The sequence below is a fragment of the Gymnodraco acuticeps genome, unplaced genomic scaffold, assembly GCF_902827175.1.
Source record: "Gymnodraco acuticeps unplaced genomic scaffold, fGymAcu1.1, whole genome shotgun sequence".
Taxonomy (NCBI): domain Eukaryota; kingdom Metazoa; phylum Chordata; class Actinopteri; order Perciformes; family Bathydraconidae; genus Gymnodraco; species Gymnodraco acuticeps.
The window spans coordinates 3,691,862-3,715,218 of NW_022991180.1; the positions used below are offsets into that span (position 1 = coordinate 3,691,862).

Below are 23,357 nucleotides of genomic sequence, written 5' to 3' on the forward strand. Positions count from 1 at the left end.
TAAACAACTTAACAAATTCAGAAGTTATTACTAGAAAAATGATGTAATGAGTCAATGTCAAAACTAGACATACTGTAAAAAGGACAGAATAACCGACCACAACAAATGTTTTATCAAAAGTATATAATCACCATAGTGCTTTAGAAGGTTGCCTTTACCAGACGGACAACACTCTCAGTCTACTCCTCTTTTGTGTTAAAAGATAATGTGTTTATAAATTATTCCTGAAGCGTGTCCTATCTAAGAATGTATTCCACATTTTGTTTGTGAACTAAAGGAATGCAGTTCCCTCTCTTTTACACATTATGACTCCCCCGGAACAAATTAAATTCTGTCTTCCCCATCACGCCCTTCCACTGACACACAGAACGTGCTTATATCAGCACTGGCTTTCAAAATTGACCCCTGCAAATTGCCTGAACCTTAATAAATCCAGCAGAATGTGCCATCAACCACACTTAGATCTTCCATTTTTCCCCCGCAGTATCCTATTTAAATGCATATTGATTAAAAAGAGCGGTCCACTCCACTGATTGCATGCTAAATGCGCTTCAATTGTGAGGAAAAGCTGCTTCCAAGTGGCTGCCCCTGTTGGATTAATAATCAACATGCCTTAAGGCACTAATGGATCTGCAATAAGGTGTAAAAAGCTTTGTAAATATTTCAAAGTAAAAATAAGTGAATCACCTGAGCTTCCATCATTGCTGATAATCTGAGACCCTTATTACTTTTTTTACTTCTAACTTCCTGTACCAACAGACTCTTAGTGTTTTACTATTTCCACCATGCAGACATTTTGGTGCTGCTCCTTTTTCAATATGCTTCTGGAGGGATTTATGGTTATTAAGAGTAAGACTGCAGCTCTACAATACTAATACATTTTTGGAAGGAGGCAGGAAAAAGTTTCAATATTGTTTGCCCAAGGGTCCTTTTCAGGGACATTATGTGATCTACAACTCCCAGAACACTGCGGCTATGATAAGAATATGTAGTCATTATTAAACTTGGTGTTTTCAGACTGTAGCTGCTAGCTTAGTCTGTCAGTCCGTCTCTCTGTCTCTCTCCATCCTCTCCACCTGACAGACGAGGAATGACGTCTTCCCTACAGTCAGAGAGAGTGTCAGGTAGATACACTGAATACGTCAGGTTAAAATGCAGGGACATTGCTCTCTTGTCATCCCTTTGGCTCAATAGATTAGGACAGACATGATGCTGTGCCAACTGACATTTTATATTCTGGTCATCTCCCTATCTTTCAGCAAGAAGCGACTTTTGGCAAAAATGTAGTCCCCGTTTGGTTTCACAGGAAAGTCAAGCGAAATAGGGGCTTAGTTTGCCTTATCAACAGGTTTCTGGAAATGCAGCGGCACAATGTTGTGATGAACCAATGAAGTCTGTTTATTTTCTCCACAATAATCTAGTGTGAGGAAATGTATTCATTCATCAATGTTAAAATGAGAAAAAAAGGAAATAGTTATGATAAAAGGAAGAGAGGCTCAAAGCAGTAAGAATGATTAAAGTGGAAAATATGTTTCAATATTTTTCATCAATAGTGGAGGGACCTACAGAGTCTACAGCAGGGGTGGCCAACCAGTCAGAGGTTAAGAGCCAATTTTTTTCTATTTTACTGCAAAGAGCCACATCAAACACACAGTCACTGATACCGCTTGTTTCAGTTTTTTGTTTTCTGGAGACAAGATTTCAACCACGTCACTGATGCATTTTTGTGGCATTGGGATATATATTTTTTAAATCCTCTGGAGCAGAGAGAGGAGCTGTGGATTATTGGTATTGATTAATGCATCAGTGTTTCTTAGGGTCAAAAACACTAAACTCACAACTTAAAATGAAAGCGTTTAGTTTATTTAATAAAAGAGCACATGTTCAATGTGAAAAGTGACAGTAGTTATAGATTATTTGCAATTTGGTGCTATGTATATATTAAAAAAAAAAAAAAATTATATATATTTTTTAAACACCTTGAATTCCAGGGGGGGGCGCGGGGCTCCGTTGGCGGGAAGCAGCACCCCTCCAAGACAATGGTAGGGGAAACACTGGATAGTGTTTAATCAACGATAGGTTTCCCCCCCCTCAAAGGTGATTGGTTCACTGCATCACAGGTATTATTGTGATTGGCTCTTGGGCCACATAAAATTAGACGCGCTGTCATCCTCTCATACTGACTCCTGACACCACACATACACACGTAGGGAGAGCCGGGACGAAAGTAACACGGGACGAAAGTAACGGAGCGATTTTATCCGAGCCCAAACAACTTTGACCGGCCAAATTACGTCAGAATTATCAGCATTCAATACTTAACAGACCTACTAAATATCAGGTTTAACTGTCAGGAGTAGCTAGCTAGTGTTGTCACGATACCAACATTTTGTTTTCGATACCAAGTCAAGAATTGCGATTCCGATTATTTTTCTTAAAAAAAGGGAAACAGTCTTAAATGTAATTATTGTGCTTTATTTCACACCAGAACCAGAACCATAACACAACCTTTAAACAATGAGAACAATAAATAAAACAAATGACAATAATTCGTATTAAATCAAATTAATACATTTCTTACAGACGGGCCTCGTGGTGTCCGTGGCTTGCCCTCACTGTCAGAGATATAGCTAAAATACTTCCAAATTTCGCTTCTGGCGTCTTTTTTGTCAACAAGCCGAGGCGCAGCGGCAGTTGCACTCCCACTTGCAGCCATGCTTCTCGTTTTCTCACATACTCTGGCAGCTAGCGCGTGCATGAGAGAGGGGAGGGACTTAGAGCGTGCTTGAGAGGGGCGGGACTGCAGGCACGGCTGCAGTGCAGGGAATGGAAGCAGAGCGCTGAACACACACGGCTCTTATTAAACGGCGCTTTCTCACCAGAGTACTTTCCCCCGTCATTCTTAAAGTACCGATACTAATGAAACGGAGGAATAGTAACGTTTTTAACGGCAGGGTATCGCGGTACCTTTCAAGTATCGGTACACCGTGCAACACTAGTCAGGAGTCAGTGTCTCTCCCCCAAACTCACACATATACAATTCGATATGAACTGAAGAGCCGCATGAAACTAGGCAAAGAGCCGCATGCGGCTCGAGAGCCGCGGGTTGGCCACCCCTGGTCTACAGCAACACTGACAGCACTAAAGCACAGTGAGGCTCAGAAATAATTACATCATTGACATCCTACAGGAGGTATAACTGCCGTTTTATTTTTCATCAACTTAGATTAGCTTGTTAGCTTGCTTATGTTTAAGCTTTTTGGCGCTAAACAAAACATTAAGCCATAAACCAAATTATTTTATGACTTAAAATGTCATACAATCCTGAAGTCCTAAATATAGAAAAGTTAAGGGATCATCCATTTTATTTTTACATTTCCTTTTAAAGGGAAGACGCTAGCTAGTACCAATCTAGTGAGTAAATCTATCCAGCGAACCTCACAGTGGCACTAGGGACAATGTCCACTTGACTTTACCTGTAACCCACTTTGAGGTTAATATTTTGGTCACGAAAGTCTGTGGGATGCAGCATCTTTGAAAAAAGATCTAATTTCTTTATTTAGGGAATAGGTCTATGTGAGGAGAGAAGGCGAGGATAGGAATTAAGGATAAACAGACTGAACAATTTGAAGAGGCTAAATGCTAAAATATGCTAAATATTACACTGGATAAGAGAAAACACTGCTGACCATGCTGATGACGCTAAGATAGCAGTAAAAGGATCAACTGACAATCTATTCGCTTTAGTTCAAGGGGTGAAGAATAGCCTTGTTTTGGACCAGGAAGAAGTGGTTGAAGAGTCACTTGGTGTGGTTTGCTTTCTCATCTTTTCTGGTAAAGATACTCGATCTCACAGTGGAGATTCCCAACCAGCATTCAGACTTGAATTGATTGCACTTATTATCAGTCCTGAACACATGCCTTTCATTGTTGGCTTTCCATTCTGTTAGGATCTGTCTCCATCCTGCCTTTATCATTCTTACAAGCTCTCTCTCTGCCTCTTGCACACACACACACACACACACACACACACACACACACACACACACACACACACACACACACACACACACACACACACACACACACACACACACACACACACACACACACACACACACACACACACACACACACACACACACACACACACACACACACACACACACACACACACACACACACACACACACACACACACACGTCTCTTATCTCGATCCTTTGTACGCTGTAAATAAGCTTCAGAGCAGGCAGACAGACAGTTACTTTGCTATTGGAATTGTTCAGTTACCTTGACCCGAGGCTGCTCATCTCTAATGCAGCCATCCTGGATCCAATTGTGATTCCCTCAGCTGTGTCTCCTTCTCTCTCTTGCTCTTTTCGCTCCTCTGTATGTGTAAGAGAACAGTGATAGTGCAGAGAGTCATACCACACAGTTTGAATAAGTTAAAGGTTTACTCGTTTAATTTCTCCTCTCAGAAAAGGACGAAATATTTACACATATCATCACTAGAGCCCTGAGGGTGAAAACAGAGGAGGGCAAACCTAGTTTCTGATTTTAGTGTTTTAATTGTCTGAGTAAATTGGACTTAATTTGTCTGCTGAAATTGCATTATGATGATTGGCACAGGAGGGGATGATAATTTTGACTGTTGTATGCAACACTAATTGGTTCCCCATCCAGCCCAATTTAGAGTGAGCAGCCAGCACGTCACAACCCTTCGTCTTCCTAATAAGGAACACAGACATTTCACCCTGCCTGTTTATGGCGTTTTGTTTATTTAAGATGCACACACACACACACACACACACACACACACACACACACACACACACACACACACACACACACACACACACACACACACACACACACACACACACACACACACACACACACACACACACACACACACACACACACACACACAGTTTGAGATGTTATTTGGCAGCTTTATAATGTGATGGTTTTGAAGCTTGGCTCAGTGTTGTTTACAGTTGTGGAGAATATATTTCACTCTAATGATTGTGTTGTTTGTTGGAGAAGGGAAATACATGTTGAAAGTTGATCATGGTTCAACATTAAAAACTATTAAGATTTTGGGAAGTTATCTCTAGCTAATATCCTAAATGCTGTGCTTCACAACACTTTTCTTCATATGCAATTCTTACCTGGGTGAACACAATCATGTCGAGGACAACAAGCGGCTTTGACAGCACAATAGTTAGTTGAGTAATCAGTAATTATTTAAACCACATTTGCAGAGTTATTTTATTGGATTGCATACCATAATAAGTTCGTTTTGTATAGAACCTATCATTTTGGGAAGTGGTAGTGGTTATAAATTGTATCTGTGTAATATAGGCAAGGCAAGTTTATTTATATAGCACCTTTCAACACAAGGCAATTCAAAGTGCTTTACATGAATGAAAGACATTAAGAGCCATATTATAAAATGGCATTTAAAAACACAAATTTAAAAGCAAAGATAATAAAACATGAATAACAAAGGTACATGAATTAAAGTTACAGCAGTGTGAGATACTGTACACACATCTGAAATGTTTAGGTCTGACTCTGTTCTTTGACCTCACTTTCTTTCTACTTTCTTTTTTAACTTATCCTTTAGTTATTTCAAGTGTTTCATGCTAAACGAAACCCCCTTTGGAAAATGTTAATCTGCAACCCAATATTCCGAAAATTCAACGGATCCTGGCCATATTTGTGTAGCATATAAAATGAATTTGCTCCCAGACATTCATGTGGCTTGCTAGTTTTGGACCCCATCTGTAACCCCAAAACACTTACATACAGGTTGTTTCAATAGGTAGTTTGTGAGTGTTCCTTGATATAGAATATCATAGCAACATCTCAGAGAAGACCACAGCTGTCCACTGATCCCCAGCTGGTAGTGAGTTGGTAGGGAAAGAGAAAAAAACGTGAGATTGTAGTGAGGTGAAGCTGATTGAATCCCATGTCAACACGTTTTCAATTCCGGATACATTTTTCTTGCATCCAGGGTGATGTTTGAGGCTTGGGAGTTGTATTGTAGTGGCAACCCAACAACCTGTTAGAGGACAGCAGCAGTGAAGGAGCAGGTCAGACTAAAGATGGGGGGCCTATGTGGCTATATCGATTCAGGAGAATCTGCCACAACCATCTCCATGACAACTGAGCAGCTCCATCAGCTAAACAACGTCACAAGAAGTAGCTGTGTCTAAAATCACTCTTTTGTTTTCTCAGTCACTATTTTGAATACCCAATGGAGTTCTCAATATTGAGCAGTAAGTGAGATTTTGGAAATGTTGCATCATTTCTGACAGACGTTTCTGCTGTTGGTGTTACAGCACACTACCTTTTTAGTTCATCAGAGACATTGAGGGCCTTTTGTAATTTCATTTGATGCTTAGCACTGTCATAGATCCTCCCGAGTATACACTTTACTAAAGCTTTTAAGTTGTTTTTTTAAGTCACATCAAAAGATAGGACACCTGTGCATCAATGCAGGAGTATGTTGGTGTCTGTCTCCCTTTTTGTCTCTGCCTCTCTTTGTGTGCACCGTCCCTCCCAGATGTTATTTGCACCTGTGCTCCACACTGTGTCTGTCCTCCCAGTAGCTGCACCATGTTGGCAGTCCTCTATGCAGAACCAGTAGCACAGAGGTGTGTGATTGGAAACACATCAGGATCCTGGCAGAGTGGTACTAACACACACACTAACATGCATACAGAGAACATATCTTTAAACTTTTCTCCCTGTTTATATTCTGAGTGAACACGATTTTTCATGATCGCAATTATTTTCGTCCCCATGCAGCTTTTTGGTTTATCCCCACAAGAGTCGTAAAACGAAAAAAAAACATTCCTTATTAGAGGGATTCAAATGATGGTGAGGCCAAAGTGTAGCTTTGTTATGGAGCTACCTAAAATATGTAAACAATGTCATTACTCTGATTACTATAGAAGCCTTAGCTTAAAGACCTTAAATAGCCCTTAAAACAATTCAATGCTCAGATGATTTTCATTCATGCATTTATTTATTAACTCAGCCATCCATTTAATTTACTCTTAATTGGGATGAACCTAAGGTCTCTCTAGGTCGTCCTCAGACGAGCCCTCCATCGTTGCTTCCAGTCATTCCGGTTCTCCATACATCTGGCCAGTTCATTGGTACTTTGTGCTCCTACGTCATTCTTGAGTACGTCCAAGGTTATTATGCTCCATTTACTGTGATTTCAATATTGCTCACATTGCTCAGCTTTTCTGAAAGATGTGTCCATCTCTCTGGGTAGTACATGGGTCTGATTAAAGTAAAAGAAAATGCAAATCTACTACATTTGTAATCCCATATTTGAAATTCAGAAGCAATTTGAAAGCAGATAGGGTGTTTGGTATCTAATCTACTTTTTTAATTAACGAAGGTGGAGATTAATGATTACATCTCTAAATCTGAAGGATGGGTGCTATTGATATTCCTGCAAGGAGACACATCTGGCCATTTAAATGTTCAAAGTAAATACACACATGTTGAGTTTTATGAGTTTCTCCTCACTGGTGGGAAATAAAGTAAAACTGTCTCCTAAAAAGAGTGTGTTCACTCCCTCTGGAGGGAACTTTGTGAATTTAGCCTTTGTAGACCATTTACATGCACAAAAACCTATCAAAGGAAAAGGAAAGGGATAACCCAAAAGACCATTATCATTTCCCTTTAAGAATGCTGCTGCTATAGTTATCAGTCAGTCAACTTTATTGTCAATCTCAAATTATGTTTGTACACACAGAAAGATCGAAATACTGTTTCCCACAGTCCCGAGGTAGAACACTCAATCTACAAAAAAACACACAAAATAACCGTTTATTTCAGTAAGCAGGATATATAAAAAAAGATGATGTACATAGTAAACTAGTATTTTTGTGTCAAAAGCTCACCTCTTGTGGAATTTGGTCATGATATTGCAGTTTCTGTGTCTGTCTCATCGGGAGCTAATGAGATGCAATGAACTGTTTCCCTGTCGATCAAAGCGGTATGATCCAGCATTATCTCATAAGCCTGGCTGGGATGGCTCTGATTAGTCCTGCATGAAGAGCTAATATGAGTCTAACAACCAAGACCAGATGTGGTCTATCTTCAGAGGGCTGACGAGGAGGAGGATATTTATCGGCACTTAACCTGATTCCATAAGAGGTAATCAGAGTAAATGTTGCTGCTTAGATGTAGACATGCAGACAGACTTGCGTCGTAGCCTATGTGTGGGCAGGCAGCACACACACTAATTTGTTTTTACCTTTATTGAACTTCGTTTATCTTGATTACTACCCCCATCCCTTGGATCTCTTTGGGATTTTTAACATCTGGACGTCTGGATAGTCATTTCAGCAACAAAGCCACGAATTGGCCAGGGAGACAAAAAGGATGAAAACCTTAATTTTGGTCTTTGAAGTTGAGCTGTTATTCAGTGCATATAAGGCTTTGAAACTCAGAAATTATGCTCTGTTACTATCCAGCCCTCCACTTGTTGTTTTTCTATCGCTTATTTTCTCACTGTCACACTCCCTTCCTTATCACAGACTCACACACACGGCCCATGAGTGTTGGCGTTTTAAGTACCCAGTAAAACCCCCCGTTGGGTGTCGTTCTTTTATGAAATAGTGGAAGATCAGTATTTGACTAACCAGGTGCGCAGTTTGTAAATCATTAGAAAGGGAGTGGGGCTGGGAAACAGGGGGGGGGGGGGGGGGAGACAATGCAGCATATTGAGAGCCGAGTGTTCTGTCCGTGGCATACTGATATCAATAAGTGAATTATGCATGGTGTTGTAGGATGTGGGGAAAGCCCTGTTTTTGTGGCTGGAGGAGGATCAGCCCAACTGGGTCTGTCAAAGCTCTGAGCCAGGCTGCTAAGTTAGCTCAAGCATGGAAAAGCTTCAGTCTATCCCCTTGTGTGTTTGCCAGACAATGAATGCCAGTGAACACAATTTATTTCAGAATTCTGCTCTGATAAATGTGCAGAATATTAATTTCTGACATTCAAATTGCCGTGTGTTGACGGTACTGAGGATCTTGCTGAGGGGAAGTCAAAAGATAATTATATTCTTTTTATCTAAAGGGATATTACGTACCACTGATAGTGATAATTAATTAGCTTAGGCCTTTAGCATAATTCAACCTTTATTAATCTGATTTTTGTCCTGACTGAATAGCTGCTGACGATGACAAATGGGCCCCGAAGAAACAAAGCCAAACAAGTCTCTGTTTTTGTATTTTACTCAAGTCGTTTTTCATTTGATCTGATTGGATTCAGAAGAGTATGAGATGTTATGAAGGACACTGTTTAACATGCGTCACAATGAACCGGTGCTGGCTGCTTGTTCACCTTGGGTCCGACAATGAAAGCATGTCATTATTAGAAAGACTCTTCGTGCCTGGAGATCAGGGTGATGTAATGTGAGGCTGTGAGTCACACTGATGACAGGAAGTGGAAGTTCAACAAACAAACTGAGATCTGTTAGCATTTTAAGAGTCTCTCCACAGATTCCACTCATGAAGATCAGTTTACTTGTCATAAGAAGTGCAAAGACTGTGAAGACTGTTGTTTAATGTAGTCTGTGACTTTGGGGGAGCTGTTTAAAGTCTAAACCAATAACCCAGATGATATGATAGGGAATTGTGACGCCGCTAGAGACTGCAAGGCTGTGCTACAAACTGGAGGTGTGGGCGATTGTCAGCGAGTTAACATCTAATGAAAGACATTATCATGTTGCACTGTAGCAAGAGAAAGATCATGGGTATTTACATTGATGCGGTTGCAATTATAAGTGAACTACTTCTTTAATTTGAAGTTATCAAATGAAAAAGAGATACTGTACATGTATACATTTAAAACCTATTTGCAAATATGAGCAAGGTTGCATGCCGAAAAGCCAAACAGGCCATAGTCTTTGTTTCATGTTTGTAGCCATAAAGTGCATATTTTTTATGTCAGTGGAAGGACTCTTCTTTTAAAACAAAAAAAGTTAGTTGGTGACATCATTCGCAACCAAGTCACAGCTAATGTTAGCTAGTAGCTGCATCTCAGTCTACTCTTGTCTGCAATTGGTGACCCTTGGCTTAATACATAATTACAATATTAATAACATATTTTCTTGTGTTGTTGTTTCTCTTATCATTTTCATCTAAATGTTCTCTTAATTTCTGATTTATTTACTCAATGTAAGTTGTGTGTCTGTCCTTATTTTAAATGAATTCCTTAACTTAACCAACTACAGCATCAGAGCTGTTGATTTACAGAATGTGTCACATCTTCAGTCGGAAAGAAGCACTTCTTTTATTTTACACTTTTTGATTGTGATTACTCTTTATCCAGTGGCGACTGGTCATTAGGGGCACAGCCCCACCTAGTGTCAGCAGAAAGTATTAAAATAACGATTACAACAAAATGCAAAAAATAAATTAATATATATAATATATTTTAAGATCATGTTTAATCATCTGATTCGAGTGTACATTGCTGTTTTAGTATGTGTTCTTCTAATTAGTGTCTACAGTGTGTGCCTATTGTTTGAGCTGTTTAGAGCCATGTGGGACAAAACCCGATCATGCCCCTCCCTCTCACTGTCTAAGTGAATGGTGACTGTAAAAACTACACTGCGCATGCTCAGAGTATTTTCCTATTTAATGTGTGTGGCAAAAAATAATGACCATAGGGGCATAGAGCTGCCATCCCCACCATACGTCATCTCACATAATTCAGAGCTGATTGGCTGTAAGTACGTGTGCCGCGAAAAGTGTGGTGTGTGAAGAGCAGGTGAAGAGGAGGAGAGAGACGTGTCCTAAAACCAGGAAGTAAGCTGCACATGGCTTCCCTCCACAAAAAAGCAATGAGATTTCTCCATAGGATTTTAGAAAATAGCTCCAAATAAGATCTGTGGGAAACGTAGCTGTTAGATAAATGCACGTTTTGTTCAGCCGGATAATATCCACATGTCTACCCTACTTTTATCATTTTCGAATCATAAATCCATCATTTAGATTTATGATAGACTTTTGAAACTACAAGAAGATAAGGAGGACTTTTACAAAAAAGTAATAGAGATTGTTGTCCAGAAGGATAGGCAAATGGACTTCATCTTCAAGTCAAGGTAAGACCACCATTTTATTGAAAATGGGATCTTACTAAGAGAGAACAATTAAATATTTAAATGATAAAATTACATTTTTTTGGTATCCTTCTGTTGAACTGTCTGTTTAAAATTAATTGAAGCATCATACTAAAGAGGCCTTTGAAAATAATATTATATTTTGATTTAGGTCAAAATATAATATTTGTAAATCTGAAGAGTCAGTGCCAGTGCCTCACCAGCCATGAACCTCACTGCAGAAGCTTAGACATCTAAGTTTCTTGTGCCCCACCACTTTTGTACATATAGAAACGCCACTGTCTTTATCACAACACGGCATGCCCTCTAACAACAGGCTGTTGACCTCTGAGCGATTACTGATTGATTGCACTCCCCACACTGCGTTCCCAGATGTGTTTCCAGTGATTTCTGCTCATCTCAGTTTTGACGAGGAGTGTCATTGCACGCACGATACGGTGATGAGGAACATGCAGGCCAGATTTGTTGTGTAGCAGTCTTCACTTTGAATAGATTTCATAACGAAGGACTAAAGAATATGGGACAGGCTGCAGGGCCTTGAAGTTCAGCAGGGAGACAGTTAGAGACATGCTCTACTTGTATATTCTACTAACAACTTGCCAAAGGACAGGGGATGACAGTAGGGATGACAAGTCAGACTGTGATCAAGGTCAGAGCTAAAATGTCTGCGAAAAATTGCAAATTCTTTGGACATAGTGAAGTTTTAGGTTTTCTATTCATGTGAAAAAAGGGGATGGAGGGGTGCTTGAGGTATGACAAAAAAAAGTATGAATTGAAGCTGATGTTGGAAGCTATAGAAATGTTGAGAAAGAAAAGGTGAGCTGGGAATTGACAACACTTAGTATTCAGATGCTATTATCTCATTCAAGGAAGGACATGGGCACACACACAAACACACACACTGAGAAATCATCCTGAGGGTGTTAGCGTCTAATTATTTTTCTGGAAAAAACCCTTATTTCTAAATTGAAAAGCTCTCAAGAAATTCATCAGAGATTGGTGGTACACAATACATCAGGGGTCGGCAACCTTTTTGATATGAAGTGCCATTTAAAATAAAAAAAATTTGATCAGTGTGCCGACGATCGTGAACTGCCACAATTTGTTACGGGTCCCAAAAGCTTGGGTACCACAGCAACAATAAAGATATCTGTAGAAAACAGAAAAGTGCAGCAGCAATCAACGCATGCATCGACGCTCGATTGACGCTCGATCGACGCTCGATCGACGTTCGATCGACGCTCGATCAACGCTCGTGAACTGTCAACAGGAGGGCGGGGGGAGCCTCGCTGTCACTGCGGGGAAGCAGTGTGTGGACCTCTTTCACCTGTCAGATGCCGTTTAAACAAATTTAAATAATTGGTTTAAACGGCATAATAATAATGACGACCGTCCGTTCTGTGATTCTCCAGAACACACAGATGGCCAGTCCGCCCCTGTGTAGCATATTATTTTCGATGAGACATGAGCAGATCGCCACTGGGCTTTCAACTAAAGACACAGCCACGCAAAAACGGTGGCATTTGTACAGCTCCTTATGGGTAGCCTACTGCAATTTGTGAAGTGCGGGCACGCTCCGGCAGCACTACACCCCTGATCGTTTCACCACGGAGGAAAGCAGCAGCAAGTCGACTGGAGAGAGCGGGGCTGCGTTACGTGCATGGCTTCCTTCTGTAACGGGGAGACGCGCTCTGGGGGCGGTCTCATTCAGGATCCGAAAATAAAATAAAAATATTTTGCACATATTCCACTTATTCCTAGTGTGCCACTGGTTACAGTGCCGCGTGCCAGGGGTTACCGACTATGGAAAGCCCAAAGTGTCATACGCGTCGCGCGTATGTTCGCGTGAATATAGGGGGAGGTCCGTATGTTCGCGCGTATTATGGCACTTTGGGCTTTCCATAGACGACCCCCCCTGCAATACATCATCAGCATGCCAAACCAGCATCACAAAATGAAAATACATTTAACTATTTTTTTCTGTACGTGATGCTCGTGTGCATATTAAAAGTGTTGTTATGTAAACAATCTGATAATTTGTTATGCTATGTTTTGCCTGGAGTATTTACCAATGTGAGGTTTTGAAGCTTTCAAACAATATGTCTGAGCTGTTATCAGTGAAAATTACTCTGCTGTTAAATCAGAAATGTAGGGTCAGGCAGGCAATGTGTTTTATGAATGTAACCCTAAATAACCCCGACTGTGGTACTGGGAAAACATTTTTCAAGCAAAATGGTTTGAAACGGTGGTGCATGATGTTTACATGCTCTCCTTTTCTGTTTATTTTACCATATATTAACATGAAATAGAGCCTATCTAGTGGATTAAAAGGCTCTTTTTGTCTGAAAGCTTGCTTTCTTTGGAATCTTTTTCGTCAACTGCTCATCAGAAACGTACAAAAGAATATTACCTTTCTGATACATTTTCTGTTTTCATTCACAAAGATTGTGAGCCTAGGAGTGTCGTATGTGCAAGAAGCTGTGAATATTTTCTATTAAGACTCCACAAAGAGGAAATTGGGTTTGCTGTTTTGCTGGCATCACTGTATTTAATGTATTATATATGTATTACAACAACTTTATTTATTATATCAGTCCTCTTTTTTGTCACTTTCCACTTTTTCTACAGAGTTGTTGGAACAATATTTATGTGCAAAATGAATGACTATTTGTTTCCAATTGTCTACAACATTTTCAGCTGACTACCACTTAAATATTAAGAATGCTTTAAATGTTTTGCAATTATGCTTAAAAATGTGAGTGAAATTAGTTATTATTAATTTTCTGTTGATCTACTCGTTGTTTTAACAACTAATTATGGCAGCTCTATTCTAATGTGAATTTAGTTTCTGATACAAGATAAAGAGGAGGCATGTGGCGCAGTGGATTAGTGCATTGGTGTTTGGATCAGGGGGAGCACAGGTTCAAACCCCACTGCAGTCAGCATGTCGTTGTGTCCCTGGGCAAGACACTTCACCCCAAATTGCTCCTGTGGGGATTGTCCACAGTATTGAGTATGTAAGTCGCTTTGGATAAAAGCATCTAACAAGTAACATGTAATGTAATCTAATAAACAACAAGTCATGGTAGCTTTAAGATATTTCTTACTGGAGTTTGGAGTCACATCTTCATCTCACAGTTCTCTGCTCTTCTTGCCCCGCGGTTTTCCTTATTGGCAAAGCATTTTCTGTTTGCCTCTGCGCCAGAGAGACAGCCATGACCAGTGGACAAATGTATTTCGGGTTGTCAATCTATCAGTCCATCCTTCCTATTTTCATCAATTAGATATCTCAGTACCGCCTGTAGGACATGTCTTCAAGTTTGAAACATTAACCTTTACTGGTCAGATTTTGATGGTCAAAGATCAATGTGACCTAAAGAAAACACAAATTTGACCATAACTCATTTTCTTTGCTAATTGTAACAGTTTCACAGAAAACTGATCGAAAAAAACTATTTAATTGATGACAAATGAGACAGTTACTGTGAACTTTACCTGTTATAATGGAGGCATACAACACTGACGCTGATTAATAACTGATTCTTTATCGAACCTTTTCAGCACAAAAGCAAATAATTGTTTAGGTTTTATGCAGGTAAAGTTATTTCAATGTTTCAAAGTTATTTATATGTAATCCGGTGTTTTGCTGTCTCTCTTGCCAGTAGGAGTGGGATGTAAAGACCATTATGAAGGGAAAACTGCCTCTGTAGACCAGTGGGCTACTGTGACTTGGTTATCAGGGTGTTCATGCAGTTCCTGAAGAATCAAACTGTGTGAAATTGCAGGGAGGTGAATGTTGAGGCTCAGCTTAGAGCGTGTGTTTATCCCACACAGCAGGTGAGCTGGACCAAAACCCCGGACTGGGTTCTCTTTACCATCTTATTATTTATGATGGGTCAAATACATCCTGACACCGTATATTAGTGGGTGACTTTGTTTCCTTACATAGTTCTCTATTTGCATGTTATGAACACTTCCAGTAGGCTACAGTTTATATAATACAATCATCATATTCCCATTGTCCCAGATGTCATTTTCAATGTTTGCTTCATCAGCCAGGGCGTTGTCGACATTGAAATAAAATAATTTGCTTTTATGTCAATATTTGCCCCTGTTCTACATTGATGTGTCTCAAGCTTCTATGCTTAACATCTCTGCAAAGTGTGCAAGATTCTTTTAATACCCGCAGATTAGCAAATATCCATGAAGCTATAGGAGAGTAAACAGCACACCCAACATGAACCCTCAAATTAAACATGTAGATCAGCAAGAGTCTAAGCCATCCTTCGCAACAGTCGCAATATTATGTAATCACACACACACACACACACACACACACACACACACACACACACACACACACACACACACACACACACACACACACACACACACACACACACACACACACACACACACACACACACACACACACACACACACACACACACACACACACACACACACACACACACACACACACACTCTCTCTCATTTACAGCATCCAGATGGAAACTGGTTCCCCACTCTCAGGATGCAAACTATATCCTCTGATGTGAAAGTACACACAGACATAGTGTTAAATAGCCTACAAGGCATTAGGAGGATGATTGCTCAGTGGATGTTGGAGGAAGTCGGCACGATATCCTATTCATGTCTCTAACCGTTCTGTATTTTCATAGAAATATTGCCGGTGCAATGTGAACAGGAAATGTGGTCCGAGGGTCTGCATTGAGTCTGAGCAGGAAGCTCCGAGGCTCCATTCCACAAGTCCCTGCAGCCAGCCGTAATTGGCTTACACATTCCTCCAAGGATTACCGCTCACTTCTTATTTATGTTTGTGAAAAAAAAGTATTAAAACATTTGCTTTAGCTCCTTGAATTGCACTCGGGCAAGTGTCAAAACACACTCAAGTGTTTCCACACATTGAGTGAAATATCTAAGTGAAATGAGGATTTTAACTCTATTTGAACACATTCATAGTTTTATTTGTGTTGTAAGCAGTACTTTCCAGATTTGGTCTGCATCTTCTCTTGATTTTGTGTGTAAGTGCCTGTAGTACTCTTTAGATCAAGACATCTTTGAATATGGAAAAAGCACTATATAAAATATTAGGTATTATTATTTCCTCTTCACTTGCCTCTGTCGTTTTAATTGTTTTATTATCCTCGTTATTTACTTGCATTTGAGAGCTGCTTAGCTCAATTTGTAAGAACAGTTTGAAACAGAAACAATTTAAATGCATAAGTTGGACCTATTTAGGCTGCTTTGTTCAAATGCATGGGCAATTTGCTCGCAGAACAATAAGCAACACCATTGTGTTTTATAATTGCAGCATTCCTGAAAACAGACTGCAATTACAAAAAAGGACATTGCGTGTGCCAAATGAAACAGATTGAATCTTGGGGTGATGACACTGTCCCATTATTAAAACAGAAATAGAGAAGTCTCTCAGAGAGGCAGAGACGAAATAAGGAGCACCCTAACCATATTGATCTTGTATATGGCTCACGTGGAGTTTGTAGAGCTGCTTATTTTCCCAGAGCTATTATCTATGAATGAATCTGGACTTTTTGATTCGCCGGGTGTGCCACCTGCTGGTGCGTCACGGCTGCTCTGGCCAATCCTGACGCAGTGATCCTCCGTGCGCCCTTGGAGATGCCGCACAGCTCATCACATCGCCGGCCAACCTACGGCTCGGTGACGGTAGAAGGCGAGCCCCGTTAGTTGTTTACCGTGAACGCCTCAGACTCGAGAGGAAGGGACTTCTGCCGCTCTGCCAAACATGCACCCGACACAAGTTTGACTGGATTGTCCATTTCCCATCTACTTGTACTGCTTTTGACCTGCGCACCATTGCAAGTGATGAGGTAGGTGAACATATTGAAACTAAAAGTTTTGAGAATACTGTAACAGCAAAGTGTATGGTCTTTTACTAGGAGAACCGATTCTCTTCTGCTTTATTCTGTCACGATTTCCTCGCACTATACGTTGCACTTTGAAGTTGCAGGCACAACAGAAAATTGTTCTTTACGCGTGCTTGTCTCCTGATCGCACATGTATTGTATTCAGGATAGTATTGCATGCTCGTATTAGGTGTGTTCTTGTTTAAATGTAAGTTTGGCAAACAAGTGCTGCTGCTGCTGCTGCTCCCCGCTCAGCATCCCTGCCCAACCCATCTGCACTCTTCAGATGCTTCCCCTCCAAAAATGCTACGTGGCTTGTTCTCAATCAAATCTGTAAAGTTAATTAAAAATAAGGACACATATTTGTTTTCATATCTGAAATCCTCTGAAAGTAAAAGTTAATGAAAAAGGAGAGCAGAAGGGATATTTGGGTTGATGCGTATTCTCCCTCTTGTGGCAACATTATTAATATGGTGATCAGATATAAAGTATTTGTGACTGCAATGCATGGCTATGGACAGAGGAGGAAATTAATTGTGTCCTTACATGGCAAGTGAAATGCTTTCATGATTTGGGGTGACGGTTATTTATGATGCCCTTAGATGGCAACGTGAAGGAATGTTCCCTCTCACTGACCTGGGGGTACTTTGACATTGTTCTGGATAATGAGTAAGAGCAGAGGGAATGGCATCTGTGCCATGGTGAAATATTTTCCTTTTGGTCTACGGCTGCAGTTATTCATCACAGAAGCCTCGGTGTGACTTTGACAGTAGCCGTACCATAAATTATTCCCCCATGTCTGTAAACCCTGATAGTTTTACATTTTAATATGTTGCATATATCAACACAACCAGTGTGTTTTTATATCAATATATCAACAGAGCCACTGTTAGGGAACAGTGCAGTTCTATGTCATGGTGAATGCACGCTCTGTTACTAGTCTGGTAAAGGTGGAGCAGGAATGTTTTTAGATGATTGTGACTTTCCATTGCCTGCTGAGGGGAGACACGCAGTGGAGGACATTCAAAGAAAGGGACACATGAAGGAGAGGGTGAGATAGAAAAAAGGTAATAGGTCTTTCATGGCTTGATTTATTGTTTGAGCCCCGGTCAATATTGGTTGACTATTATTTATTCAGGCTTTACCTGTCTTAGATGGTTTTGCTTTGCTTCTGTCGTATTGATCATGGACTGTGGGTGGAGGATAGTGCATTGTGACATTGATAAGTGCGATGAAAACGCCTTGCTTTTACCTTCTGCTGTACCTGGGGTTGTGCGTAGGTGTTGCACAGGGTGGCTTCTTGGCACAGATGCAGATGCTCTTCGGATTATTAGTCCCAAGCTTGTCTTTATGGACTGATATAGAAAGCAGTCAGCCTTTAAAAGGTTAACCTACCATTTGTAATTCATTTGTGGGAAATACTGCTATAGTTTACTGGAACCTATAGTCAAGATTTTCCCCATTTTGAGTTCAATCATCAGAGGAATTGCTGGATTTTTGGGAAATACTCTCATTGTTTTCTTGTTAGATGAAAAGATCAACACCACTTTCATGTATGTACTGTAAATATGAAGCTATGTTGCCAGCAGCTGATTAGCTTAATTTAACATCAAGAAAACGAAGAAACAGCTAGTATAGCTCTTTCTGAAAGTTCAATTTGTTTGGGCCCAAAAGCAGCTCCGAAACTCATTCAATAATTTATACCCAGTTTATTATTCCTACCAAAACCCAATGAGAAAGTTTAAGTAGTTGGGTTGGTGGTGACCAGATTTCGTCGATTTCGTTCAGTCTTAATGCTAAGCTAAGCTATTTGGCTACAGCTCTATCTCTTGCCATATATCAAATGTGTGTATTTCCCAAAATGTTGAACAGTTTCTTTAAAGGGAAACATAAATATGGTACATATTCTTCTTAATATGTTCAGTTTAAAATGGAACTTTGTCAGATTAGGAAAAGACTGATTCACACTGGTGCAATATTATAAAAAAGAGGCAGCTTAAATTCAAATACAACCTCACAAATATTTGGCCTCCATGCAAATGTATTGTCTCCTTAACCTTAAACTATGGCTGCCAAAAGGTGCAAAGGTTGGGGAGAAACCAACCAGCAGAGCGAGGTATAGAGCTAGTGGTCAAAACCAACAACACATGAATATGCAACAATAAAATATGTGAAATAAATAGTGGCAGCCACTTATTATTCAGACAAAAGCATAAAACATTATAGCCCTCAAGACGAAGCATGCTCTTACTGGCTCCACAAGGCTACTTTTAGAGCAGGCAACAGGAGACAGTGATGGGAATTTTACAGGAGTCAGCTGGCCAAACAGACAGCCTAACTCCTCCATTGGGTTTCATTAGAGCTTGTCTTGATGTTAGAGCCTGTTTAATCCACTTTCACAGCCATGCAGACCACAGCAAAGCACAGCATCTATCTATAGACAGCACATTGGCATTCACTTTTCCATCTCGGTTCAATCATTTAAAAAAAATAACACAAATTCTCTGTAGTTGGCCTCAAAATGTCTCTCTGTACAAACTTTGTGCTCGTAATAACCCGTGCTGATGGGAAAGGGGATTTCATCACCGGATGGAAAGCTGTCAATCAGTGTCTGCTCAATTACGTTGTTCATAAAGAACTGTGTGTATACAGCCTTGAACCACTTCCTTATTTCCGTGTAAGCAGAGACACTGCCTTAGGGTGCGATTACAGGAAAGCCTTGAGGGGTGAGGGATTGGTCTCATTGTCTTAGTATCCACTCTGGGCAGCTACTGCTGTTGTCCCAAGTTCGAAGCACCTGTTTAGCTTCAAAGACACAGTGGAAGAGGCTATGTCTAAATTCAGATACTCACATTTCACACATACAATACAATAGTTGATTTTGATTTTTGAAAGTGTGGTCAGTGTAGTTCCTTCTTCTACTTCTTCTTCTGCTTCTTCTTGGCATACTGCAACCGGATATTATCCAGATATTACACGATCACACAAAATAGCGTCTTGCCAGGCTTCAAGTAATGCTTGTGAACGGACCAATCAGCATCCTTCATGCCTGCGAGGAGATATGGACGTGTGTGTGACAGCTGGTCGTTTTAAGCAGGAATGGCAACGTTATTTTATATGACCATTAATTAAGTTACAATTCTTATGAAGGGGATTTAATCATAATTATATTTGGCGTAATGCAAATAAAATGTTATTGACTCAACTTGAATTGTTGGCGTCTCACGGTCATATTACTTGCAATAATGGCGCCCTGCAGGTGCAATTTAGGCTTTTATGGCTAACACGACGCTCATCACTCACTGACCTTTACTAGTTGTCATAAGCCAAGCTGGAACTGCCCCTTATTGGTGGCAATAAGGTGTTCACTTCAGTGCTGTTAACAACTGCTGCTGCATGTTTATCATAGGATATTGTGTATGTTCAGCACACAAAAATCCACACAAACACAAATCAAGATAATGCAAGTGAGATGTAGTTCAAAGGTCAGGTTTTTGGCAGGAAACAAAGGGTGATTTACAGTGGAAGACTGAAGGTCAGAGATGTTGGCTACAAAGGTTCATGTGGGTCTTTTAGGTCTATAAACTCTTCGGTGTGTTGAATCAGTCAGCTGTAAATGGCAATGCCCTTAAAAATACCCCTCATGGTGCGTTTCATACCAGTATTTCCCGACAATTTGCAAATAGCAGGCTGGTACACTGCACCAGCAATCTTTATTCTAAGTTTTTCTCTTTGAATCATTTAACATTTTCTTTCTTCTGTCCTAATGTTAAGGCATTCTTCCCTTTTCACCCACTCTCTCTGTCATGTTTCACTGCCTCTCGCTCTCAAACTGTCTCACTCTCGCTACTTCTGCTCCCTTGATAAAATAAACCTCACTTGAGGGAACTCAGATTCATGTCTAATATATGACTGCTCTTTTGTGTCTGCTCTCTGTCTGTGCTTAGCAAATAAATCAATAACGACTTGCCCTCCCATCATTCTTACTGGTGGTCTATAGGGATGGATTACAGGTAAAGAGAGATGTACTGTTCACAAAGAAATTGAGAAAATAGACAGTGAACGAGTCAACAGGGAATGATACTGATGCAGTGAAATACGTATACTATGAGACAGTAAATCTGCACCAGCTCAAGTATAGCGTACTACAAAAAAAGAGAAACTGTGATAATGATGGATGTTTGACTTGGCTCGGACCAGCCTCTAACTCTCAATATTCGGCCGTGTATTTCTTAATTCGTCAAAGGCTTGTTTATTATTCTGAGTTAATGTACTTTCACATAGTATTGATTACGTTAAAGATTGCTTTGTAAACTCTCACGTACACTATGTTCTTTTTCTCACTGTAGCACACTGATATTTTTAAAGCTATCGACTGTAGCTCTGGAACATTGAAGCTTATGTAAAACTAACAGATTTCTCTTCATAAACATTTTGAAGTAATTTGAGCCAACTGTTTAGTCCTTTTAATAAACTCTGCAGGGTTTTCAGTCGGGGCTGCAAGTTTAAAGTATTAATAAGACATCCCTTTGTTTGCTTAATTTGATTGGCTTCAGTTTCATAATGTTCTACAGTTAATGATCCTGAAAGTAGCTAGAACAAGACGGTGTTTAGGGAGCAGGGACTATATGTAAATATGAGTAAACAGCTTCTGTGGATGAAAGGAACCTGAAAGTAAGAAAGAAGAAAGAAAAGAACATCTGTAAAATACTTTAGCCGCCAGGGAGACAATGGATAAAAGGAAACTAAATTCAAAGACACCTTTTTAAAGTATGGATCTTTTCTTTTAAAACAAACATTGCCTTGATGTTTTAAGTTTTCCTTGAACGTTGCTGATTCTTGTTTTCTACATTGCTAAACTCTCCAAAAAGCACGTTCGCCTTGTTCATCCTCGTAACAATGCAGCACTAATTTTTTACTTCAACAAAATGATATGTTGTCTGGAAGAAAAGCATTTATGTATGATTGGGTAAATGCTCACAATGAACTAAAACATTATCCTTCATCAATATTGTCAGAAACGCATACGGAAGCTTTTCCTGAACATTAAAGCAATTTCAATATTAGACGATGAAATTTGCAGTTATGATAATGATATGATATTATGATTATATGATTGCAAATTGGCGGTGATTTCTGTCAGCGGGACATTTGATTGGATATTCCATGCTGATGGAATCCAAAGAATGGTACATGCTGTGAAATGTTGTAGGCACTGAATGTCGGAGTTAAAATAAATGCTATTACACACAGAGACGAGAGCGCTGTCACAACTGCTTGGCGATGAAATTAATATGTATGTTTAGAATAATTTATAATTCATGATGAGCATCTCTTGTGACAGATGTCGGGGTAGACAAGCAAACTTCTGTTGTTGGTTCAGTTAAAACATATTTTTTAACTCTTGGATTACTAGTTCAAATCAAGTGAATTTTATTTATTGAGCCAATATCGCAAATTAATTTAACAATTTGTCTCAAATGGTTTTATAATCTGCAGCATAATACCCCCTTTATCTGTAGACTCTCGAAACACTACCTCCTAAAGAAATATGCTACTATTGTCTATAGCGCTCCAACACATTGTACATAATATGCTAAGGGTAGGACAGTGGTTGACCAATCACAACAGTGCCGGCCAGCTAACCAATCTGAGCAGACTGGGCTCTGGTTTCAGACAGAGGGTGAAAAGAGGTGCTGCAGCACAGGCAGTATGAGAGAAATAAAGCACTTTATGAACATTAAAGCGTGTAAAAATGTCACAGTAGAGACACAAAGTTCAGATATGAACCTGAACATTTGCATAATAGGCTAGGATACAATGGAAGAAAGCTCAGGAAGAGCAACCGAGGAAGGGTCCTTCTCAAATGAGCACATCTGATTAATATCATTTAATATGCTCAGGCACAAGTTTTTCTGGAGTACGTGAGCATACCTTTTAATTTTAAGTGTGAGATGCTTTCCGATGAATAATACTTGAGAAATACCACAACAAGAACGTCCTCATTTAAAACTAAATTGAAAGTGTTTGAAGTGTAATCATGGCAAAGTAAAGTTAGATGAGATGTGCTGCATGATTAAGTTTCTGTCAAAATGAATTTATCAGTAAGTAAGTTTCAAAGACTCTGACGGGAAACATTGAGCACATTACAACCTTGAAAAAGTGCCTGCTGCTTTTTTACGTTTTGTTTTTCTCCAGTTGTTTGTTTCTGCCTGACTCCCTCTCGCTTTTGTAACGCTCAGTGAAATTGTATGTCAAGCACTCATGTCATGCCTTTACACGCATCCTGACTGAA

General features: G+C 39.9%; 1 protein-coding gene across 7 annotated transcripts in view; it reads left to right on the top strand.

Annotated features, from left to right (window-relative positions):
• The first annotated feature begins 16,766 nt into the window (after positions 1-16,766).
• Positions 16,767-23,357, top strand: part of chrm3a (cholinergic receptor, muscarinic 3a) — a 91,272-nt gene continuing 84,681 nt past the window's right edge. For 5 of the 7 annotated variants that reach the window (XM_034238096.1, XM_034238094.1, XM_034238093.1 and 2 more), the window contains exon 1: positions 16,767-17,026. Coding sequence is in view for 1 of the 7 variants with exons in the window: in XM_034238091.1 (XP_034093982.1) it covers positions 17,022-17,026 (5 nt within the window). In the remaining 6 variants the exon portion in view is untranslated. Of the gene's footprint in view, positions 17,027-18,043; positions 18,130-23,357 lie in introns of those variants that run through there. The other 2 variants (XM_034238091.1, XM_034238097.1) reach the window with 2 other exon arrangements.